The sequence below is a fragment of the Musa acuminata genome, chromosome BXJ1-1, assembly GCF_036884655.1.
Source record: "Musa acuminata AAA Group cultivar baxijiao chromosome BXJ1-1, Cavendish_Baxijiao_AAA, whole genome shotgun sequence".
NCBI classification, from domain to species: domain Eukaryota; kingdom Viridiplantae; phylum Streptophyta; class Magnoliopsida; order Zingiberales; family Musaceae; genus Musa; species Musa acuminata.
In genome coordinates, this window is record NC_088327.1 from 5587578 (window position 1) to 5607022 (window position 19445).

The 19445-nt window shown below is 35.5% G+C and overlaps 1 protein-coding gene and 1 pseudogene across 4 annotated transcripts; both read left to right on the plus strand.

Moving 5' to 3' along the window:
* Window positions 1-1088: 1088 nt before the first annotated feature.
* Window positions 1089-6584, plus strand: LOC135626452 (E3 ubiquitin-protein ligase SINAT5-like). Of its 3 annotated transcripts, none has more exons than XM_065131789.1 (3): window positions 1089-1440; window positions 5103-5489; window positions 5879-6584. In XM_065131789.1, exons 1-3 carry the CDS (start codon window positions 1252-1254, stop codon window positions 6239-6241), a joined length of 939 nt encoding a protein of 312 aa, XP_064987861.1. In that variant the 5' UTR covers window positions 1089-1251; the 3' UTR covers window positions 6242-6584. The 3 variants fall into 3 exon arrangements, with proteins under 3 accessions (XP_064987861.1, XP_064987937.1, XP_064988010.1); XM_065131865.1 differs by having other exon boundaries at window positions 1105-1440; window positions 5090-5489; XM_065131938.1 differs by lacking the exon at window positions 1089-1440 and adding an exon at window positions 1471-2671 and having other exon boundaries at window positions 5090-5489.
* A 6349-nt stretch (window positions 6585-12933) lies between these two features.
* LOC135626587 (calcineurin B-like protein 7) lies at window positions 12934-19207 on the plus strand (annotated as a pseudogene). The gene is made up of 9 exons (XR_010492374.1): window positions 12934-13098; window positions 13998-14139; window positions 14589-14671; window positions 14772-14831; window positions 15076-15184; window positions 15367-15419; window positions 17839-17919; window positions 18024-18136; window positions 18757-19207. The product of XR_010492374.1 is annotated as a calcineurin B-like protein 7 (transcript).
* The last annotated feature ends 238 nt before the right edge of the window (window positions 19208-19445 follow it).

Below are 19445 nucleotides of genomic sequence, written 5' to 3' on the forward strand. Positions count from 1 at the left end.
TGATCTGTTCTTATGCTCGTATTCCTTTCATATTCCTTCATGAGTTGTATTTAAATTGTATCAAAATATGTGAATATATGAAAAAATATTAATTTATATTTACTAATCTCATAAAGATTCTTCATTGAATTTCCAGAGTATACAATATATAACTTATTCATTATATTGTTTTTATTTTTATTTGAGAAATATGATCGACTGATTCAATTTAGTTTCTCAATTATGTGATCGTGTTATCCGACATGCTCTCTTATGTATCATCCAAAACACGATTTGATGATGCCTTCGTTGTTTAAGCAATATTGCTTTAGAGTTTCTGTATGATTTCGTATTGTACATCAATATGGCTTTTGTCCTATTTGATCGCATATTTCTGATAAATGCTCGTAACGACAGGGCGCTACTGATGTGATTAATTCACACACACACATATATATATATATATATATATATATATATATATATATATATATATATATATATATATATATATATATATATATATATAACTCATGAGGCCAATTATTACAATTATCTGTATATATATGTGTGCAGGTATTTAGATTTTATAAGAATATGGATGCTATATATAAATATATTAGACAAATTCAAAAATAATTTATTTTGCATGTAGATAAATGCAATATTATGCACTATATAGTATGGGGAAGCGTGAAGATTTGACTGTTTTCCCGCGTCATCCAACTATATATTTTGGTCTGACAAAAATAATACCGAGATGCTTTTCCTGACGACTTTCCTGTACTTTAGGTGGGACAGCCTGGTCCCACTTACTTTATCCTATCACAAGGTAGGTAGTTGAACGGGTGACTGGAACACGTTGGGAAGGTACTGTTGTAACAAACAACTGTGATCCCGTCACCGTTGGGATTCCGGAAAAAGACCACGGGAGTAAATGCTTTTTTTGTACTTGATTTATTTGTAGGGCATAGGCAGGTTTAGTTGGGTCCCGTTAACTCCATCCAATAACCTGGCGGGTAGATGGTAAAAGATGGTTGGGAAGTTATATGTTAATAATACTGGTGATCTCGTCACCGCTGGTACTCAGGTCTAGAGACCGAGAAGGCGACCTCTTTTGCCTCCCCCTCTTTCTATCTCACTCGTCTCCCTTGTTGTCCGTCGCCCTTCAAAGGCGCTCCTTTTCCTTTGGTATCTATCCCTCTTTTCCACGCCGAGGTCTGACAGGGGAGAGAGCAGGTGCGAGCGACTGAATCCCTCGCCGCCGGATGAATGGGATCGGATAGCATCGAGTGTGTGTCTTCGATCGACGGGATGGATGAGGAGGACACCGCCCGTACCCAATCCTCGAAGCCCCACGGCGGCGCCGCCCCTCCCGCAGGAATCGCCCCCTCCACGAGCGTACACGAGCTGCTCGAATGCCCCGTCTGCGCCAACTCCATGTACCCCCCGATTCACCAGGTCGATTCCTTTCCCTTATTTCAATTTGATATTCTGATGATCTTGCGACCTTGCGGCTTATTCTGGCATTTGATTTATAAGGTGTGGTTTGGCTATGGCTATTTTCGATGGGGTAATTGGGGCAAATGCGGCAACCTAATGTGCTTTTGATTTGTAATTTCTCAAAATTTTCGTCATTTGGGTGATACAATATGCAACTATATAATAAAATTGATTATTCGAGCACGTACTTCACAAAATTATACCTTTTTAAGACGATGGATAGTGAGATGATATGTGTTTGTCGAACACTTCAATAATCTGACTCTTGGTTCTCTTGGATGTCGTGGGATTATGATTTTTTAATTTTCAAGTAATTGCATCTTTTTATTTAAATTTTCCTTGTGCTCATTTTATTGATTTCTATCATGTGATTGATTGTGGTTGTGAAATTAATATAGGATCCCGTTCGCAACATTGGTTGAATTGGTTGAACTTGCACAAGTCTGTCCAATATTTAGGCCTTGGAATTCTGGTTGTGAGTGACTGTTTGGCCATTTGTGAATTTCCAAGAAATTGATGGTTTAGGCTTCTCATTGATAGTTGGGCATAGCCCTCAAAGAAGTCCCGTAAGTATATGACAATTCTGATTGATCTGATATTATTGTTTCTTTGTGTCTTTCTGGTGTATGATACTTGTCAGTTTGAGGCGTTATTGTTCTAGCTTAAGTCAATGGTTAAAAGCTGCTCTAATGAACTTTCTGCTCTTGTGAACTAATGAATTGATTCATGTTTTGGGGATAATAGTGAGCTGCATATCTTTTCAATGTCTAATGTCTTGCTGAAAAATGCACATTTACTTTTGACATTTGCTAGCTAAAGTTGTAGGCTAATGGATTTTCTTGTTTTTGGTTATTTTTTTATTAGTTATTATTGTCTTTGTAGACAATGCTTATGAGTTTCTTGTTCCAATTTTGGTTAATGGTTGGCTTGAATATTTGACTAATCTTTATAATACTTGGCAATAGGGTTTCCTTCTTGGAATTTTGTAGGTTCACACACTCTAGTTGCCCAGCATGTTAATACATGCAGATGCTTGAAATTATGAAATTTATTGAATGTTGTCTATGCATATTTGAAACATGTGATTGCTGGCTGAATAATTGGTTTCCAAGGATGGAAATTTGGCATCGTTACTGACAATTCAAATGTTAAACCGCTATAGTCTCTCTGTTGTTGTTGATCTTCTAAGGTTAGCAAGAAGCATGTTTCTCTGACTCATTGTGGTTCTTCTATGCCATTAAGAAGCATTTATTTTCCAAATTATATTAATATCTGGTGTTCTTTTGCTGCTTATTCATTCACAGAGATGGTACTTTTGAACAATTAAGCTTGAACTGTTTTGCATGCTTCACATTTACACTGGTGGTTATGGCAAGAAGATGTCTCTTATCTGTCAATCTGTCCTTGCTTATCTGATCAAAAAAGGATGTCCTATCATCTAGTTATTCCTTTAGGTGTTTTACGCTATCGTAGTTCCTTAATTATCAGACTGAAAATTATTTGTTTACTAAATCAATTAGTCAACTGTTCATAATTTCTTAGGTACCAGCAATGTCATCTGCAATTGGGGTTCAGAATCCACATATTTTTGCAAACTTGTGAAGTATAAATGAATGATATAGATTTTTTGTTTGTTAGCAAAATAGAAGGCAATGCTGTATGAGAAGAGATAATGAGTTTATTTTGTCATGCATATCCAAAGAGTGGGTGTGTCGTTAAGATATTACAATTATGCTAGAATGACTGACATCATAGTTCAAATTGGTGCCTAATCACCACAGGTTTTTAGTTTTACCCATTTGGGTGGCTATTTATTCCTCTAAAAGATTATCTTCTGTTGACAAAACTAATTGAATTACTAACACATGTTATTTCACATAGAGGATAAACTAGCTATAGACCAGTTTTAAAACTCTATGCTAAAGTATTATATGTGCTAGACATGTGCGTTCAAAAATATGACCTAAAGATATATGTCCTCAATTTTTCTGGATTCTACTTCTTTTTCTAAATGTTTTATTATGCTGAAGAAGAGAGAAAAACATATACATTTACTATAAGGCGAACAAACATGAAGCAACATTGACTCTATAAGTTTTGGCAGAGTACAGCAACAACAACAAAGTCATAAATCCCAACTATTTGGGATCGGCTACATGGATCTTTTGTCACTATTAAGATTTGTAAAAGGTCATATGGTTAGTTAAGTTCAGTATACTTAAATCTTTATTTATAGTTTCTATTAAAGTCTTTTTAGGTCTTCCTTTACCTCTCCTCATACCAATAATATTAATCATTTTTTCTTTTTTAACCACTATATCCGGATGTCTCTTAAGCTTATGTCCATACCATCTTAAACGATTTTTTCTCATCTTATCCTTTATCAAAGCGATACCTAGTTGTTCACAAATAAAAGTATTTCTTTTCTTAATATTTCCTAGTAACTCCACACATGCATCTCATCTTTCTTATCTCGGTAATGTAAACTTTTTTGTGTGTTGTTTCTTTACTATCCAACATTTAGATCCATAAAGCATTATTAATCTCACAACCATCTCTTAAAATTTTTCTTTTAATCTCAAAAGTATATGATCATACAAGACTCCTAAAGCCCCTTGTCATTTTAACTATCCTATTTTTACTCTATGAATAATATCTTCATCGATATCTTCATCTTATTAAATAATTAATCTAAGATACCTAAAACTTTTAGTTGAAGGGACTTCTTGTCCATTCAATTTAATTATATTTTCCTATCTATTTCTAAAATCACTAAAATTACATTTTATATATTGAGTTTTAGTCCTCTATTTAATCTAAAATATTTAGTTTCTAAGGCTTACTTCCATAGCTCAAGTTTATAATTAATTTTATTTAGGCTCTTATCAACTAAGACAATATTATTAGCAAATACGTATATTAGGGAGGTCTATCATGTAAATGACTAGTAAGTTCATCCATTATCAATGTGACAAGGTAGGACTTAATACCGATCCTTGATGTAGTCCCATGCTAATAAGAAATTCACTAAACACACTCCTTATAAATCTAACATTAGTAGCTACATTATCATACATATATTTAATAACATCAATATAATTAGTGAATACATATTTCTTTTCTAAAACCCACCATAATAAACCTCTTGAAACCCTTTCATAGGCTTTCTCTAAGTCAATAAAAATCAGTAGTAGTCAATCATATGACAAACTAAGTTGTATTCCTTTGGTTGACTAAGTTGTGGAATTGTGGAGTCAATCATATGGCCTTATGCTTCTTATGGGATAAATATCCTATCCTAGTTGTATTCCTTTTATCATGCTTCTATTAACACACTTGTAGCTTAATCTAATGGCATTTTTATGTTAGCATGTTATCTTTAATCAATTCTTGACTCCTTGTGCTCTAGAACTTTTCTTGAGTTATAAAATTATAGATCCAGCAGAATGTATATTAGACTGCTAGGATAGCATCATCGTGATTTTTAAACATTATTATTATATATACATTGGCTATTCACTGATATCATGATTTCAGTAAGCAGAGCATTGTGGGCTACAAATAACATTTATTCTTTGCATTTACAATTTAATTATTTCAAATGTAGCTTAATTTTGCAGTGCCAAAATGGCCATACACTCTGTTCAACATGTAAAACAAGGGTGCAGAATCGGTGCCCTACTTGTCGACAAGAGCTTGGAGACATCAGGTGTTTAGCACTGGAAAAGGTGGCGGAATCGCTTGAGCTTCCATGCAAATATTACTCACATGGCTGCCCTGAAATCTTTCCATACTACAGCAAATTGAAACATGAACCTCAGTGCAACTATAGACCATATAATTGCCCATATGCTGGATCTGAATGCTCAGTTGTGGGAGACATTCCTTTCCTGGTCACACATTTAAGAGATGACCACAAAGTAGACATGCACACTGGCTGCACGTTCAATCATCGATATGTCAAATCCAATCCCCGTGAGGTTGAAAATGCCACATGGATGCTGACGGTAAGCAGTCTTGCTACAGTTTAATACTTGAAAGTGCACATATTCTTAGGAATCTTTTGCAATTCTCTAAACTTTTTCACATTTCATTTCAATTGGTCAATTTGAAATCTGGCATTTATCTAATAGAAAGTGAACTTAGGTTGGGAAGTCAGCCACCTGCTATGAATAGCTTAAAAGAAAGAATCATGGTTGCTAGAATGACTGCATCAATCACCATGGCTTCTACTTTACTAGAATTTTCATTCCATAATTGGTGATATAGATCATTTATTTGCTGTTCAAATATTTTAAAGTCTCTACTTAATGTGGACTTCTGTTTAATCTCTCTCGTGAAATTTTTTTCTGCATTGCATGTCTTTCTATCATTTTCACATAAATTATCTTTGCAGGTCTTTAACTGTTTTGGGCAGTCCTTCTGCTTGCACTTTGAGGCCTTCCAGCTAGGAATGGCCCCTGTGTACATGGCATTTTTGCGCTTCATGGGTGATGAGAATGACGCAAGGAACTTCAGTTATAGTCTTGAAGTCGGGGCCAATGGACGGAAACTAACATGGGAAGGTACACCTCGAAGCATCCGTGACAGTCACCGTAAAGTTCGCGACAGTCATGACGGGCTCATCATACAGAGGAACATGGCACTCTTCTTTTCGGGCGGCGAGCGGAAAGAGCTCAAACTGAGGGTCACTGGCCGTATTTGGAAGGAGCAACAGAACAGCGATGCTGCAGTTTGCATGCCAAATCTCTGCAGCTGAAAGCCATTCCTAACCATGCTGAGTTATGGCCATCAATCTGGTTACAATGCAGCAAGCACAAAGATGCTTCACCAATGTTACACTCTGAGACTTCTTATATGTTCTAATTATTATATGCGGCTCAAACATTGTCTAATGTGTGAAACTCAACCATAATGCTACTTAAGTTGCAATTTGAACTTAAGAGCGTCCTGTGTTCTTCTAGGGTTATCTATTTAAAGAAATAGCATTAGCAAATGTGAAGGAACATGAAAGAGGTGAATTGATGCCAGAGGAGTTAGATGGAGGTCTAAGAAGACAGCATTAGAATTTATAAATAAATATTTAAATATTTTCTATTTAATTTACTTAAGAATATAGCTATGTTATGGTTCAAAAGCAGATAAAGATATTTATCAACCCAAATAATTGGGACATTACATCTCTTTGCTATTATTAAATGTGTATTAAGTGGATGGATCTCTTCAACCAAACAATTAGTATAAATTATGAAACAAATCAATACGAATTTTACTTGATGGTAGAAAATGTATGTGTCCCATATCTGATATGGCGAGATTGTCTCCCATATGTTTGATCATGTTTTCATAAACGAGCAAATTAGTTGGTTTTAACTTTATATAGTTAAAAGTGAAATATTTAACTTCATTTACTTTAACACATTTGGTTTTACGAACGGAAGCAACAGTTGTGATAACACATGCAAAAAAAAAAAGATAATTTTAATATCTCAATTATTTTTTCGGTGGTGGCGAGTGGCAACACCACTGTGGGCTACAAGTGATTGTGGTCAATAAGAACGATGTAGTGATTGATGAGAATGTCAGGGACTTCTATGACTTCCTGCAAGGAGGATGAGAGAGAGCGACAATGAGAGGTGAGGCAAAAGAAGGGGAGGAAGAGGACAATGTAAATGCTGATACTATACATTTGCGTCGACATTGCTCTGCAATTGTATCAGTGCTGACACAAAGGCAAAGCAATGAAAGAGCCGCTCAACATCTGCATTGATGCTAATGCAAATGTAGATGCAGAGGGTCATTCAACATATTTGCATGCTGATAACATTCTATATCGCTTGTTCCTTTTTCCCGCCTTACGCATACCGAGCATCGAAAGGGGGAAGAAGGATGAGCACCACCCTTTCTTGCATCGTTGTCGGTACTAATGCAAATACAGAGTGTCATCGATGCAAATCCCGAGCGATCATTCTTCTCATATGTAGAGCGATGCTCTACATTTGTATTTACGTTAGTGTCGATGTAAATATAGAAGGGAAGAAGGATGAGTGATGCTCAACATCCCCACATTATTTGCATCATTCAACCTTCTTCCCTCGCGCATGCTGAGAGATGAAAGGGGGAAAAAAGGATAAAGGATCGAGGAAGGGGGGAAGAAGGATGAGCACCATCATTGCTCGTATTATTGTTGGCGTCGACACGGATACAGTGTGTTGGCATCTACATCATCCTCTTCTTTCTCTTCCTTTACCTCACATCTCATCGTCACTCTCCCTCTTCATCCTCCTCCTCCCTTCATAAGAAGTCGCAAAAGTCCCCAACATTCTCGTCGACCATTGCATCGTTCTAAATGAACATAGCCACCCACGACTCCTAATAGCATCGTTGTCCATCACCATCAAAAATGTAATTAAGACATTGAAATTATCTTTTTGCTTAATTTTTTTTATTACTCATGCATATGTTATCACGCGTTATATGGTAAAATCGATAGTTGAAGTTAAATATTTTACTTTAATAATTATAGAGATTTCAATATAAATTTTTTAAATATAGGAATCAGGATATTAAAAAAATATAATTATAGGATAATATATAATTAGCTCTCTCGTAACAGACTATATCTCTAATAGACGCTTATTGGACTCCACGTGTCGAGTCCAAAATATGATCATATCACTTATCGAGACTGGTCTGCCTTTCTTAGAAAAATATTAAATCGTCTTTATTGAATGAAAGAGAAATTCCTTTTATCATTTTGATTGGTGATGATGTGGCAGCTCTACAATGCGGCCACATCCTTATTATTTGCCTAGAAGGACGCGGTTTTACATAACATTGCCACATAGATTTGAAAGATTTAGGTTGTGTTTAGGATATATTTATAATTTTTAATATACAGTCAGAAAAATTTTTGAATAAATATGTAGTTGTGGATTACTCCAAGTGTTTGATAAATAATTGATGAAAACTATATTTTAAATATGAATTGACATAAGTTTTGTTTGATAAAATTATATTTCAAATGTTCATCGAATATTTTATGATAAGTAAAATTATATTTCAAAAGTTATTAAATATTATATGATAAATTTACCCTTGTAATATTTTTAATATTTATTTTTTAAAATATATTTTTTATTTAAATAAAATAAAATAAATAATCTTATAAAAAAATTATATGGCTCAAATAAAAAATATAATCGTATAAATAAATATAAAATAATATTTAAAAAATAAATAAATAAAATTTGACCTTACAGAAAATACAAATCATATTGATTTCTCACTAAATCATTTTGGTAATCTTGTAATTTTAGATAAAATAGAAGAAACATTCAAATTTTAAAAATTATATTAGAATGCTATAAATACTGAAATAATAATGTTACCCTGAGATATTATCAGCATCATCTAAGCTAGATGAAATTTTAAAAAAATATATTAAATAACAATTCATATTTAAAAATATGCATTGGACTCTTGATGCACATCTCAAATGTATTTCCAAATGTACCCTTATACTTAATGAGTTCTTAGCTAAATCACATATGTGGCTTGACATTGTTGTTTCTTATTCATTGTGTTCACATAATTTCTCTTAATTCAAATACTTCAAATAAACGTTCTCTTAATTCACAAAGGAAAAAAGAAAAACTCTACACCAACATTCCACTTATCTTATGTTGAGAGTTTAAAATCTTATCTCATAAGACTAGCTTGATGGTGATGTACTAAATTTATATTAGATCCACTTAAATATTAAGGATTTGGAATCTAATCAAACAAATTTAAATATGTCAGCGTATCTAGTAAAGATCTCGACTATTGAGTAGTAAAGTATCAGATCGAACCCCATCCTTATCACTTAGTACTGCTTAAAACATATGATGAACACAGAGGATCTACAGGAGATCCTACTTCCTCATGAGCACGGAATAACTTCTATATGATCTCTTCCTGATACATGCAGCCTGCTGCAGTATTACATGCGAACTTGTGTGTCTGTTTAACTGGCTCTTATCGATGAAGATGGAAGAAGAAGAAGAAGAAGAAGAAGAAGAAGAAGACGTAGGTAGGATTTTGACCTTTTGGTGTGAGGGGCAGAGAACAACTCACTAAAACCCAATCGTGAGTGCCAACTTACTCAAATAATTCCAGCTCTTCGATCTCAACCGCATGCAACACTAAAATACGCAGTCACTTCTCCGCTGAAACCCACCCTTTGCATTGTTTATGTCACATTGCGTTCCATCGGTACTATACACGACAGACAATAATCCAAGGGAGAGAGGGAGGGAGTAGACATCCACTTGCGCTCCGCGTCCGAATCTATCACAACCTCCGTCGTCATATATACTGTCTCCTCCAACCAGGTGGAGGAACGGTGGGCGCCGCACGGCCCGTCACCTCTCCTGCATGCTTAGTTTGCCTTCTCTCTCCTAAAAGATTTGGAAGTCAAACAAGCCACATGGTACGTCAAACTCAATGGATTAGAATCCTTGGATGACTTTATGGTCATCCAAAAGTCTAAAACCAAGAGCTTCTATCTAGAATTGGTTCAATATCTTTTGGGCGGTAAGATACGATGCATTCTTATATTCATATATTGGATGATGAAGAAGAAACTCCATTAGTTTGGATTTGCTTCTCACCTACTTTGGACAAAAGTTCCAACAAAAGAACGGGCCCATCACGTTCTATTTTCTTGGTTGATATGTCAGCCCATGCAAGATAAGGCACCATCCATCAATCTCGTCGATCTTATTCTAATTCAATGTATGCTTTAAAGGTGATCGAAGAAGCTTCGACTTACCACCTGTGGGTTTGGCTGCATGAGGTCATGATGAAGAGCAGATTCATGCCAACTCGATGCTGAGCTGGACTGTCGGAGAAGTCCATGAGATTAGAAGTAGCTGTTGATGATTCAAAGTCCATTGTACTTGACCACCTGTTATGAAGAAGTGGATCATTTAAAGATCTCTTCTCCATTTTTAATGAGTATAATTGTCTCTTAGTTCAGTGTGACAAAAGTCTCCATCTACAGCATTGCCACACATTTGTATCAAACTTCCATTACATATGATGTCCCCAAGCATTGATATAATTGTCCAATGTAGAAGTTCTCGGTTATAACCCACATCTTAGTCTTTAGCTCTTTAACATGTCAATATATACATTATTCTCAGCATATGACTTGGTATCAATATGTTTATGAGAGTTGTTATTTCCAAAGGGTCGTTAAAAGAAATATCACTAGCTATTACCTATGTAGACTTGAGTCCAAAACAAACAATTATGTTTTGCCTTTTTTTTCTTATGTCTTAGGTAGACAAAAGGATAAATAAAACTTATTAGAGGTAGTTAAGAGCTATCTTCCCATAAAATATTTTACTTATTTACTATCAGGTATAAAATCTCACTTTTAGCATAGTTACTAGGAAAATAACTTTTTATCACTTATTACTATAGTCACATACCTCATGTTAATAACTTGAGTATTGAAAAGACATCGATCTTCATATATGTGATACCTTTGGGAGCTTGACATTTTTATCTCGGAGGCACCACGATCATATCTTCAATAACCCCTCACACATAGGTCGAAATAATGTCGAACTGACTAGGGTATCAATGACATATTTTTATAATATTTTAGCACCAAGGTTAGATGTGACAAGAACACTCGTCCATTGATCCTATCAATGAATGCTCGAGCGAAAAAAGTTTTATCCTTAACTCATAATACTTTTACTCAAGGGGAGTCATTATCACTATTTTCGTACATCAATGTATCCATCGTGTTAGGCATCACATCCATGGTGGGGTTCTCTTCCCCCCTCTCACACATAGCTCACTGCATCAGGTACCACCCTGCCTCCTTCCCGAGGTGCTATGCTCCCTTGATTGAGTAGTAAAATTAGACGAGAGCATGCTTCTTTAACACGAGAGGCTCAAAATCTAAGAGGCTATGAGGCCTTACGGTTACCTCAATAGCAAGGTGGAGATGGGTGGTGGTGAGAGGCACACTGTACAATGGGGCAGAGGCATGAGGTGCATTGCACGATAAGGCAATGAGGTGAAGACAATAACCGATGAGGTGGAAGTCATGGTTGATCTTATCTTTTAGAAAATAGAAAACACTACATAAGAATAAATAAATAAAAAAGATGCTCTTTCACTAAAACCAAAATAAAGGTAAAAACTTATGATTTTTTTAAAGAATTTATCCTTATTTTATGTCTCACACATCATCACTATACATATACCCTACTAATAGATTCATATTCTTGATTAAAATTTATACTATGAGATTGTAAACTCACAAATTTTACTTGACCTAATTACCAAGGATTGCTGGTTAAAAAGTTATGATGAGCACAAAAGCCAATTATTATGCTGCCTTTTATTTATTTATTATATTTTAAATTTAAAAAATATATAATTAATTAAAAATTAAGTTTGCCACCTAAAGGGTGGGTTAAATTGAACTCTAATGGATCGTGATCGTATCTTTTTTTTTTGGCTAGATGCAAGTCTTCTCTAAATCGAAGTGCTCTCTATTATGAGGCCATCCATGGTTGTGGCGGAATGAATCGAGGACTACCCTTTAGCATTGATTTGGGGCTAACTATATATTATCCTATGTAATTAACTATCTTTAGTATTCTAGTCTCTATACTTTAAAAACTTATATTAACACCCTTATTGTTACGAAATTAAAATATTTAGATCCATTTACCCTAACGATATAATTTTCCTAACGAAGACATGAAAATAAAATATAATAAGGTATTTTTAACGTTTTAGTTAATGGTGGAGGACGACAATATTGTTGGGAACCGTGGGTGGTTGTTGTGGATGAAAAGAGTGACGACGAGAGGTGAGGGTGATTATGCATCTGTATCGATGTCGACGTAGTTATCGAGTGGCCCTTTCATCGCTCGATAATTGCATCGACTCGCTTTGCATATGCGTCGGCATTAATGCGACGTAATTGTCAAGCGACATTGCTTTGTATATGTGTTAGTGCTAATGCATATGCCAAGTAACCCTTTCATCACTCGATAATTGCATCAATGTTAACGTAGATACAAAGCGACGAAGGGGCTACTCGACAACTATGTTAGCGTCATGCAGAACGATCCTCACCTCTCATCCTCGTTCTCTTTATCTATAATAACCACTCACGACCCCAGCAAAATCGTCATACACCACCATCGACTAACACTTTAAGATATTTTTTTTTTACTCCGTTAATAAAACCGACGACATTAATATAAATAGACTTAGATATTTTAATTTCATAATTATAAGAATGATAATATAATTTTTAAAAATATAAAGATCAGGGATAATATGTAATTATATGAATTAGCCGTGAGAGCTGTTTCGTTCCTTTTTTAAGTGATACTTACTTCTTTTGAAAAAAAAATTAATAATTAGGGACTCAGGAAAATTAATACTACTTGTCGTCGTCGTCGCCGTTGTGCTCATTTATGGAGTGAACCGAAGGAGGGGCGAATCCAACCGGTGGTGCTTTAGAAGCCCAAGAAAATCCCCATTTCTGGGACTCCCGCTCCGACCAACTGCTCCCCGAAGATCCTTTTGTCACAGGTTGAGTTCATTGCCCACTTCATTGTCAATCTCGCTCGATTCGATACGGTTCCTCTTATTGTTATTCTTCGGCTTCTTTTTCCTTCCGATTTCTCCATGGTTTTTTCTCTTCTTTGATTTGCTTGTTTAGCCTCTGATGTCGGAGAGAATGATAACCGGAGTTTGCAAGGAAGCTTTTTTCTTCTTCCCTTTTCTTTTGTGAGGAAAACGCATATCAGACACGAACTCTTACCTCCAAGATTATTGGGGGTGCGTTAACAACAGATCCTTTTGGCATTTAGGCTAATTTCTCGAACATGATCCGGATGCGGTCAGGTTACCTAGTGCATGTGGCCCATGGTGATCCTAAGATCGCAGCTGTAGCTGTGTCCTGTGTGAGGTTTCAAATCTTGTTGGAGGTGAAGATTTGAGTATGGAAGAAGTTGCTTATAGGAAGAGGTGGATCAATCCCATCCATGAACAAGTTTGAGCGTCCCAATGAAACGAAACCTCACATTTTCTTTCTATCTCGTTTCGGCATTCGTTCTGCTAAAGTTCTAGACTTTGCAGCTTCAGTCAATTTTTCCTTTCAAGGCATAATTTTGATTACCTTCTCTTTTGGTATATGAAAGTACAAGCAAATGTTCGGCACATGGAAGCAGTTGGAAGGAAGGGAATAAACTCAAAGTTGACCTTCATATGATCATTTATTTTGTATGATAAGTTTGATGATATAATCTTGCACAAAATATAGTTGTCTTTGCTTGAATGTCCAGACTAGTTCAGATTTTGAGTCTTGTGTTCCATCATTTTTTTTCCTTTTGATTAGCACCCATCCTTCCACTCTATGCCGATTTATGGTAATTTGGCACTGTCTTGGTCTGTTGCATCTAATTGGATTTCCTCCATTCGAGTATCAGGTGCTTATTTGAAGCAAGACATCATAATTAAACTTAGCTGCTTCTGCTTGCTGAGGTTCGATGGGCTGTATGTCTTCTAAGCATGAAGCCAAACACACACCAGGGTATGAAGATCCCGTTATACTTGCTTCTGAAACGGCTTGTGAGTATCTACCATTTCTCTTTTTTCTCCTTTTGTTCTTCCCTAAACTTTTCTGTAATTTATTATTCTTTTGTAATATTTCACACTAACGTTCTGGAAATGCTTGGACACTACTGTTCTGTATTTTTATAATGTGCCAGTACAAGTTCTAGTTTGCCTTCTCAACCATTATAGCATTTTGGAGATACTGTAATGAAACCCATGGACTCAGCTCCATTTTTTATTCAAAACTCCTTTTTGATACATGATGTTGATGTACTTGAATTTTCATGGCCATGTCAACCCACTTGACGTTTTGCTTATACTTGTACTCAAATGTTCCAGTATTTTATTATATGCTCAAATTTCTTATCAGCTACATATGCAGCGGATTCAATTTATTAAGAGCTTTTGGTATGTTGACTATGCATATGTTGCCAAAATGATCATCTCTTTGTATTGCATGGCAGTCACTGTAATTGAAGTAGAAACACTCTATGAGCTATTTAAAAAGTTGAGCTGTTCAATAATCAAAGATTGGCTTATCCACAAGGTATTTACTAATGCTTAGCAATTTTACTACCATACAATACCCCCTCTTCTTTTTTTCTTTTTTTTTTTGTATATTACCCTTAGATCATCTCATTGAGCAGGAAGAATTCCAGCTTGCTTTGTTCAGGAACAGCAACAGGAAGAATCTCTTTGCTGACAGGGTCAGTATGATGGTTTATAATCGAGACTTGTTTACTCACTTTAGTTTTCTATCCAATGACTTTGTTAACAATTGGTTTCTATTTATCTGATTGGATCTACTGCTTTACGATTTATCCGTCTTTTTTCATTTTGTCACGAGGACATGACTGTTTTTTGTACTGACAAACTTAATAGAAGTGCTTCTCAAAAATAAAGGTGATTCATAGTTGAAATATGATCTGTCATATTTTAAATTATTTGCAGGTGTTTGATTTGTTTGACATAAAAAACAATGGGGTTATTGAGTTTGGAGAATTTGTTTGATCACTTAGCATCTTTCACCCAAATGCTCCCAAAGCAGAGAAAATTGCATGTACGAAATTCTTTGTATCGTGCCTTACTTTTCTAGTAGTCTTGTCTTCAAAGTGAAATAGATTAGCTAGTGATAGTTCTCAAAATTGGATTTAGCCAGCCTAGTTTTTGTTAGTAATTGCTTAATTGATGCAATTTCAAATATAGCTTATGCCTCAATAGATTTCTTTTTTAACCCTGCAGTTGCATTTAAATTGTATGATTTACGGCAAATGGGCTACATAGGACGTGAGGAGGTGAGTGTCATTTCTTGTTTCTCTTAGATTTTGTTTGTTATCCTATGATATCACAGAACACTTGGACAATACTGGTATCATTTTCCATGTGTATCAAACTTTTAGATATTTTCATTTTGTTAGCAAACCTTATATCGTGAAACTTCACTAAGGTTTAGAACTTCAATAAAGTTACCAAACAAAGAAGCAATCATAGAATATTGAAAATTGGTTAAAGCTATCTAAGACACTGCATATTATATGTATTGTTTGTACAACGTGCTCAAGTACTACTATGTTTTCTGATTTTAATCATTGTAGATGTTGCTTTTGCACAAAGTATAACGGCTTACAGAGCACTATATTTGACATTCATGTGCATGTGCATCTACATTCTTCCTAAATTTGTCTGATTGATCTTGAGTTACCCAACATAGCCTATTTTTAACTTAGAAGAAATACACATGAAGTATCTACATCTGTTTTTATTCATATAGTGGTACTTCCCATTTTTTAAAAGAATTTGGTATAAAGAATTATAAATGATTTTCAGGCTAAAATTCTGGTGTGTCTCAAACGAAGACTACAGTATGATAATTAAGTACCATCTGAAAGTTTGATGATTTCCATAGGTATCACAACTCAGACTGCTTCTAATAGGTGCGTCTTAGACTAAGACAGACACCAAACTGGATAAGAAGTATTACAATTCTGCTTTAATATGTGGCCTTCGAGAAGGATACAACTTCGTATATTACATCATGCTGTCATCTATCTTGATCTGGTTCTTCTACAGGATTCTGTAAAGGGGTTAGGTCTGTTCAGGATCTCAAACTGCATAATAAACAAGGTGGACAGTCCTACCTGAGCAATTGGTCCTTGGGTACGGCCATAGGGTGTATTTTTCTTGACTTATGTCTACTGAGTGAATGTCAAAGCTAGAACATTGGTTGATTATCACAAACTCTAGTAATTTGATATGCAAGGTTTTCAATTTTGAGTACTGGCCGAGTGCCAGTCCATGGTTGGACCAGTATGGATCTGGTCCATTCCTACATACTGACATAATATCATAGACTTAACTGGTTTTGGTTGGGTTGTGTGCACTCCTATGACACCTGCTCACAAAAGAGCAATTTTCCCATAACCTCAGACAGTCCCCTGAAGATCTGCATACAAAGAAATGGTTTAGTAATGAGCAAATGTTGGGCAAACTGCCACCGCACTCTATCTAGGTGTAACTCGGTATGACATAAGCATAACTCAACAAAACACTTAATTAGCAATTGAAAATTGACACACTTTGCTCGTTTGGGATGATCATGTGACTAAGGTTTCAAGGCTAGTTCGTCACTCACAAAGTCCCCACTCACAATTGCATATCAACTACAAGGCCATGAAACAATCAAATTCTGGATGCTACACAAAGCCCCATCCAGTCCTAAGTCATCTAAGGGTTTGGTTTTAAGGTGCTTTGATGATTGAGGATTTTTCTTCCACATGTGGAGATGTTTTTGCGGGCTAGAGGCAGTTTTGCCTCCACGTGATGATCATTCATGTACTCCACTTTTAAGATAAAACGACTACATGACTTAACTAAAATTCGGCTACGAAGCCTACTACAAGCTTTGTTACATGTTGCTTTAAGCATGCACAAACTGAAAAGACTGATAGTTATGCAGACGAGCCTTTGTGCATTGTGGGCCTGTGCAAACAGTCCGTGACAACATGGTACTCTGGGATGTACCACAGTACAAAGAAAGGAGGTGGTTGGGAAAGGGGAAGAGTGGAGAAGGAGAATAAGTAGAAAAGGAGGACAAGGTGGCAGTAGTGACAGAGGAGAGTAGCACAGGAAGGCTGAGGAGAACCAGAGGCAGCAGGCAAGGGCCGAAAGTAGTAGGTGGTGCAAAAAGCCATGGTGTGAGTGCAGGGAACTGCATGAGGAGGAGAGAGATACGTACAAGAGGGTGAGCTGGTTGGTCTACATGCTAAATTACGAAGAAAAGAGTTGGTCTTACCACCCAGTTTACAGGACTTACCAAATGATAAGCACTGTTTTGAAGTGGACCCTCCAGTTTAGGGTGGTCCACGTGCCACTAACCTGGCATACTGATACTTAGAACTATGTTGATATATAAGCATTCTAACAATGGCTTTTGAGATGTGACAAGATGCCGGTTGACAAATTTGAGTTTATTTCATAATTGCTATATAAGCTCCATCACTTGAAGAGCCAATTTATATTATTCTACTACATACTTTATATACCATAGGTTTTGAATTTATTGGCTTATCCTATTTTAAGAGTAATGTGTAATGCTTGTTTGTTGGACTATGCCTTGTATACTGAGAATAAACCTGTATGGATAATTTATTTTGAATGTTGTCATGCTTTATCTCATTTGAGAATAATATTCTTCTTTTTGGTTGATTTTAACAGTTGAAAGAGATGGTATTGGCTCTTCTCAATGAATCTGATGTGGTTCTTTCAGATGATATTGTCCAGACAATCGTGGATACTGTGAGATTGAAACTTCTTAATGAAGATTGTTTAATATTTATTACATCATTTATTGTTGTAACTTTCTTTTGTCAAAATCCTATTCTTATGTCCATCTCTTGCAGACTTTCGTTCAGGCCGATTTAAATGGCGATGGGAAGATAGATCTAGATGAATGGAGGGAATTTGTTAAAAAAAATCCATCATTGATCAGAAATATGACACTTCCATACTTGAAGTAAGTCTTGAACTGAAGTTTTACACTTGCAGCATTTCATTTGTCTTCTAATCTGTCTTAACAGTATTTGGTTAGAATTTTCTCATTATGTGATGTATGGTAGGTTTAATGTTTTTCCATTAAGATTTAAATGCTGCCAATGAGCAAATTATTAATCAAAATCTGAACTTGTCTTCTAATCTGTCTTAACATTATTTGGTTAGAATTTTCTCATCATGTGATGTGTGGTTGGTTTAATGTTTTTCCATTAAGATTTAAATGCTGCCAATGAGCAAATTATTAATCAAAATCTGAACTTGTCTTCTAATCTGTCTTAACATTATTTGGTTAGAATTTTCTTATTATGTGATGTGTGGTAGGTTTAATGTTTTTCCATTAACATTTAAATGCCACCAATGAGCAAATTATTAATCAAAATCTGATCTACATAAAAGAATAATCAGTGCTTTTGTTCATCATGAGTTGGAATCTTTTTGTGCTTGTGTTCGTCACGAGTTGGAAGCAAAAGAAGGTTTGGCCATAATTCAGTGTTGCTAAATGCGTCCAACCGCATTAATATCTAGAACTAAATGCCATTATGGTCTCATATGGTTTGGTGCATACGGGAACTGTTTCTGCAGGGACATTACCATGTCCTTTCCGAGCTTTGTCGTGCACTCAGAAGTCAGTGATGATCCAGACATGACTTAATATGATAACATCCACTGCCACAAAGGTTCCAATCCAGACCACTGCATATCAAATGTAGATCCTGATCAGAAACTGCTTCAAGAGGTGGCTTCTGTGTTAGATGATGATGCTGCTATCTGCAAACCACCTCCTGCCAAAGTAATGCTGAACCTTGTGCATTTACAGAGCCTTGGGAGCTAATGTTTGTTAATATTCATGTATCTTCTTAACTTGTGGGTATCTCCTAGAGTCCAATATTAGCTTCATGAACTCTGGCCTCTTGTCATGTGCATACTAAGTGTTGCTTAATAGTGAGTGATTGTTTGTTCATTGCGAATAAAAAATATTTGTTCAAAGTTATTTAATATTATTAGTGTTGTGATCGCCGATTAGGTGATGGAATATATCTTTCGAATGCTCTTATAACATGGCATGTCTAATAGATATTTATTGGGCTCTACATGTTGAATATTGATGGATTAGAAATAATAATTATATATTTTTTTGAGTAATAAATTTTTTAATTAAAAAATAAAAAATCATCGATGATTCATCCATTTTTATCATTTTGATGATGTGGTTGCTCTTCAAATTGTCACCTTGGCCACATCCTTATTATTTGGCAAGGTGGATGGTGTAT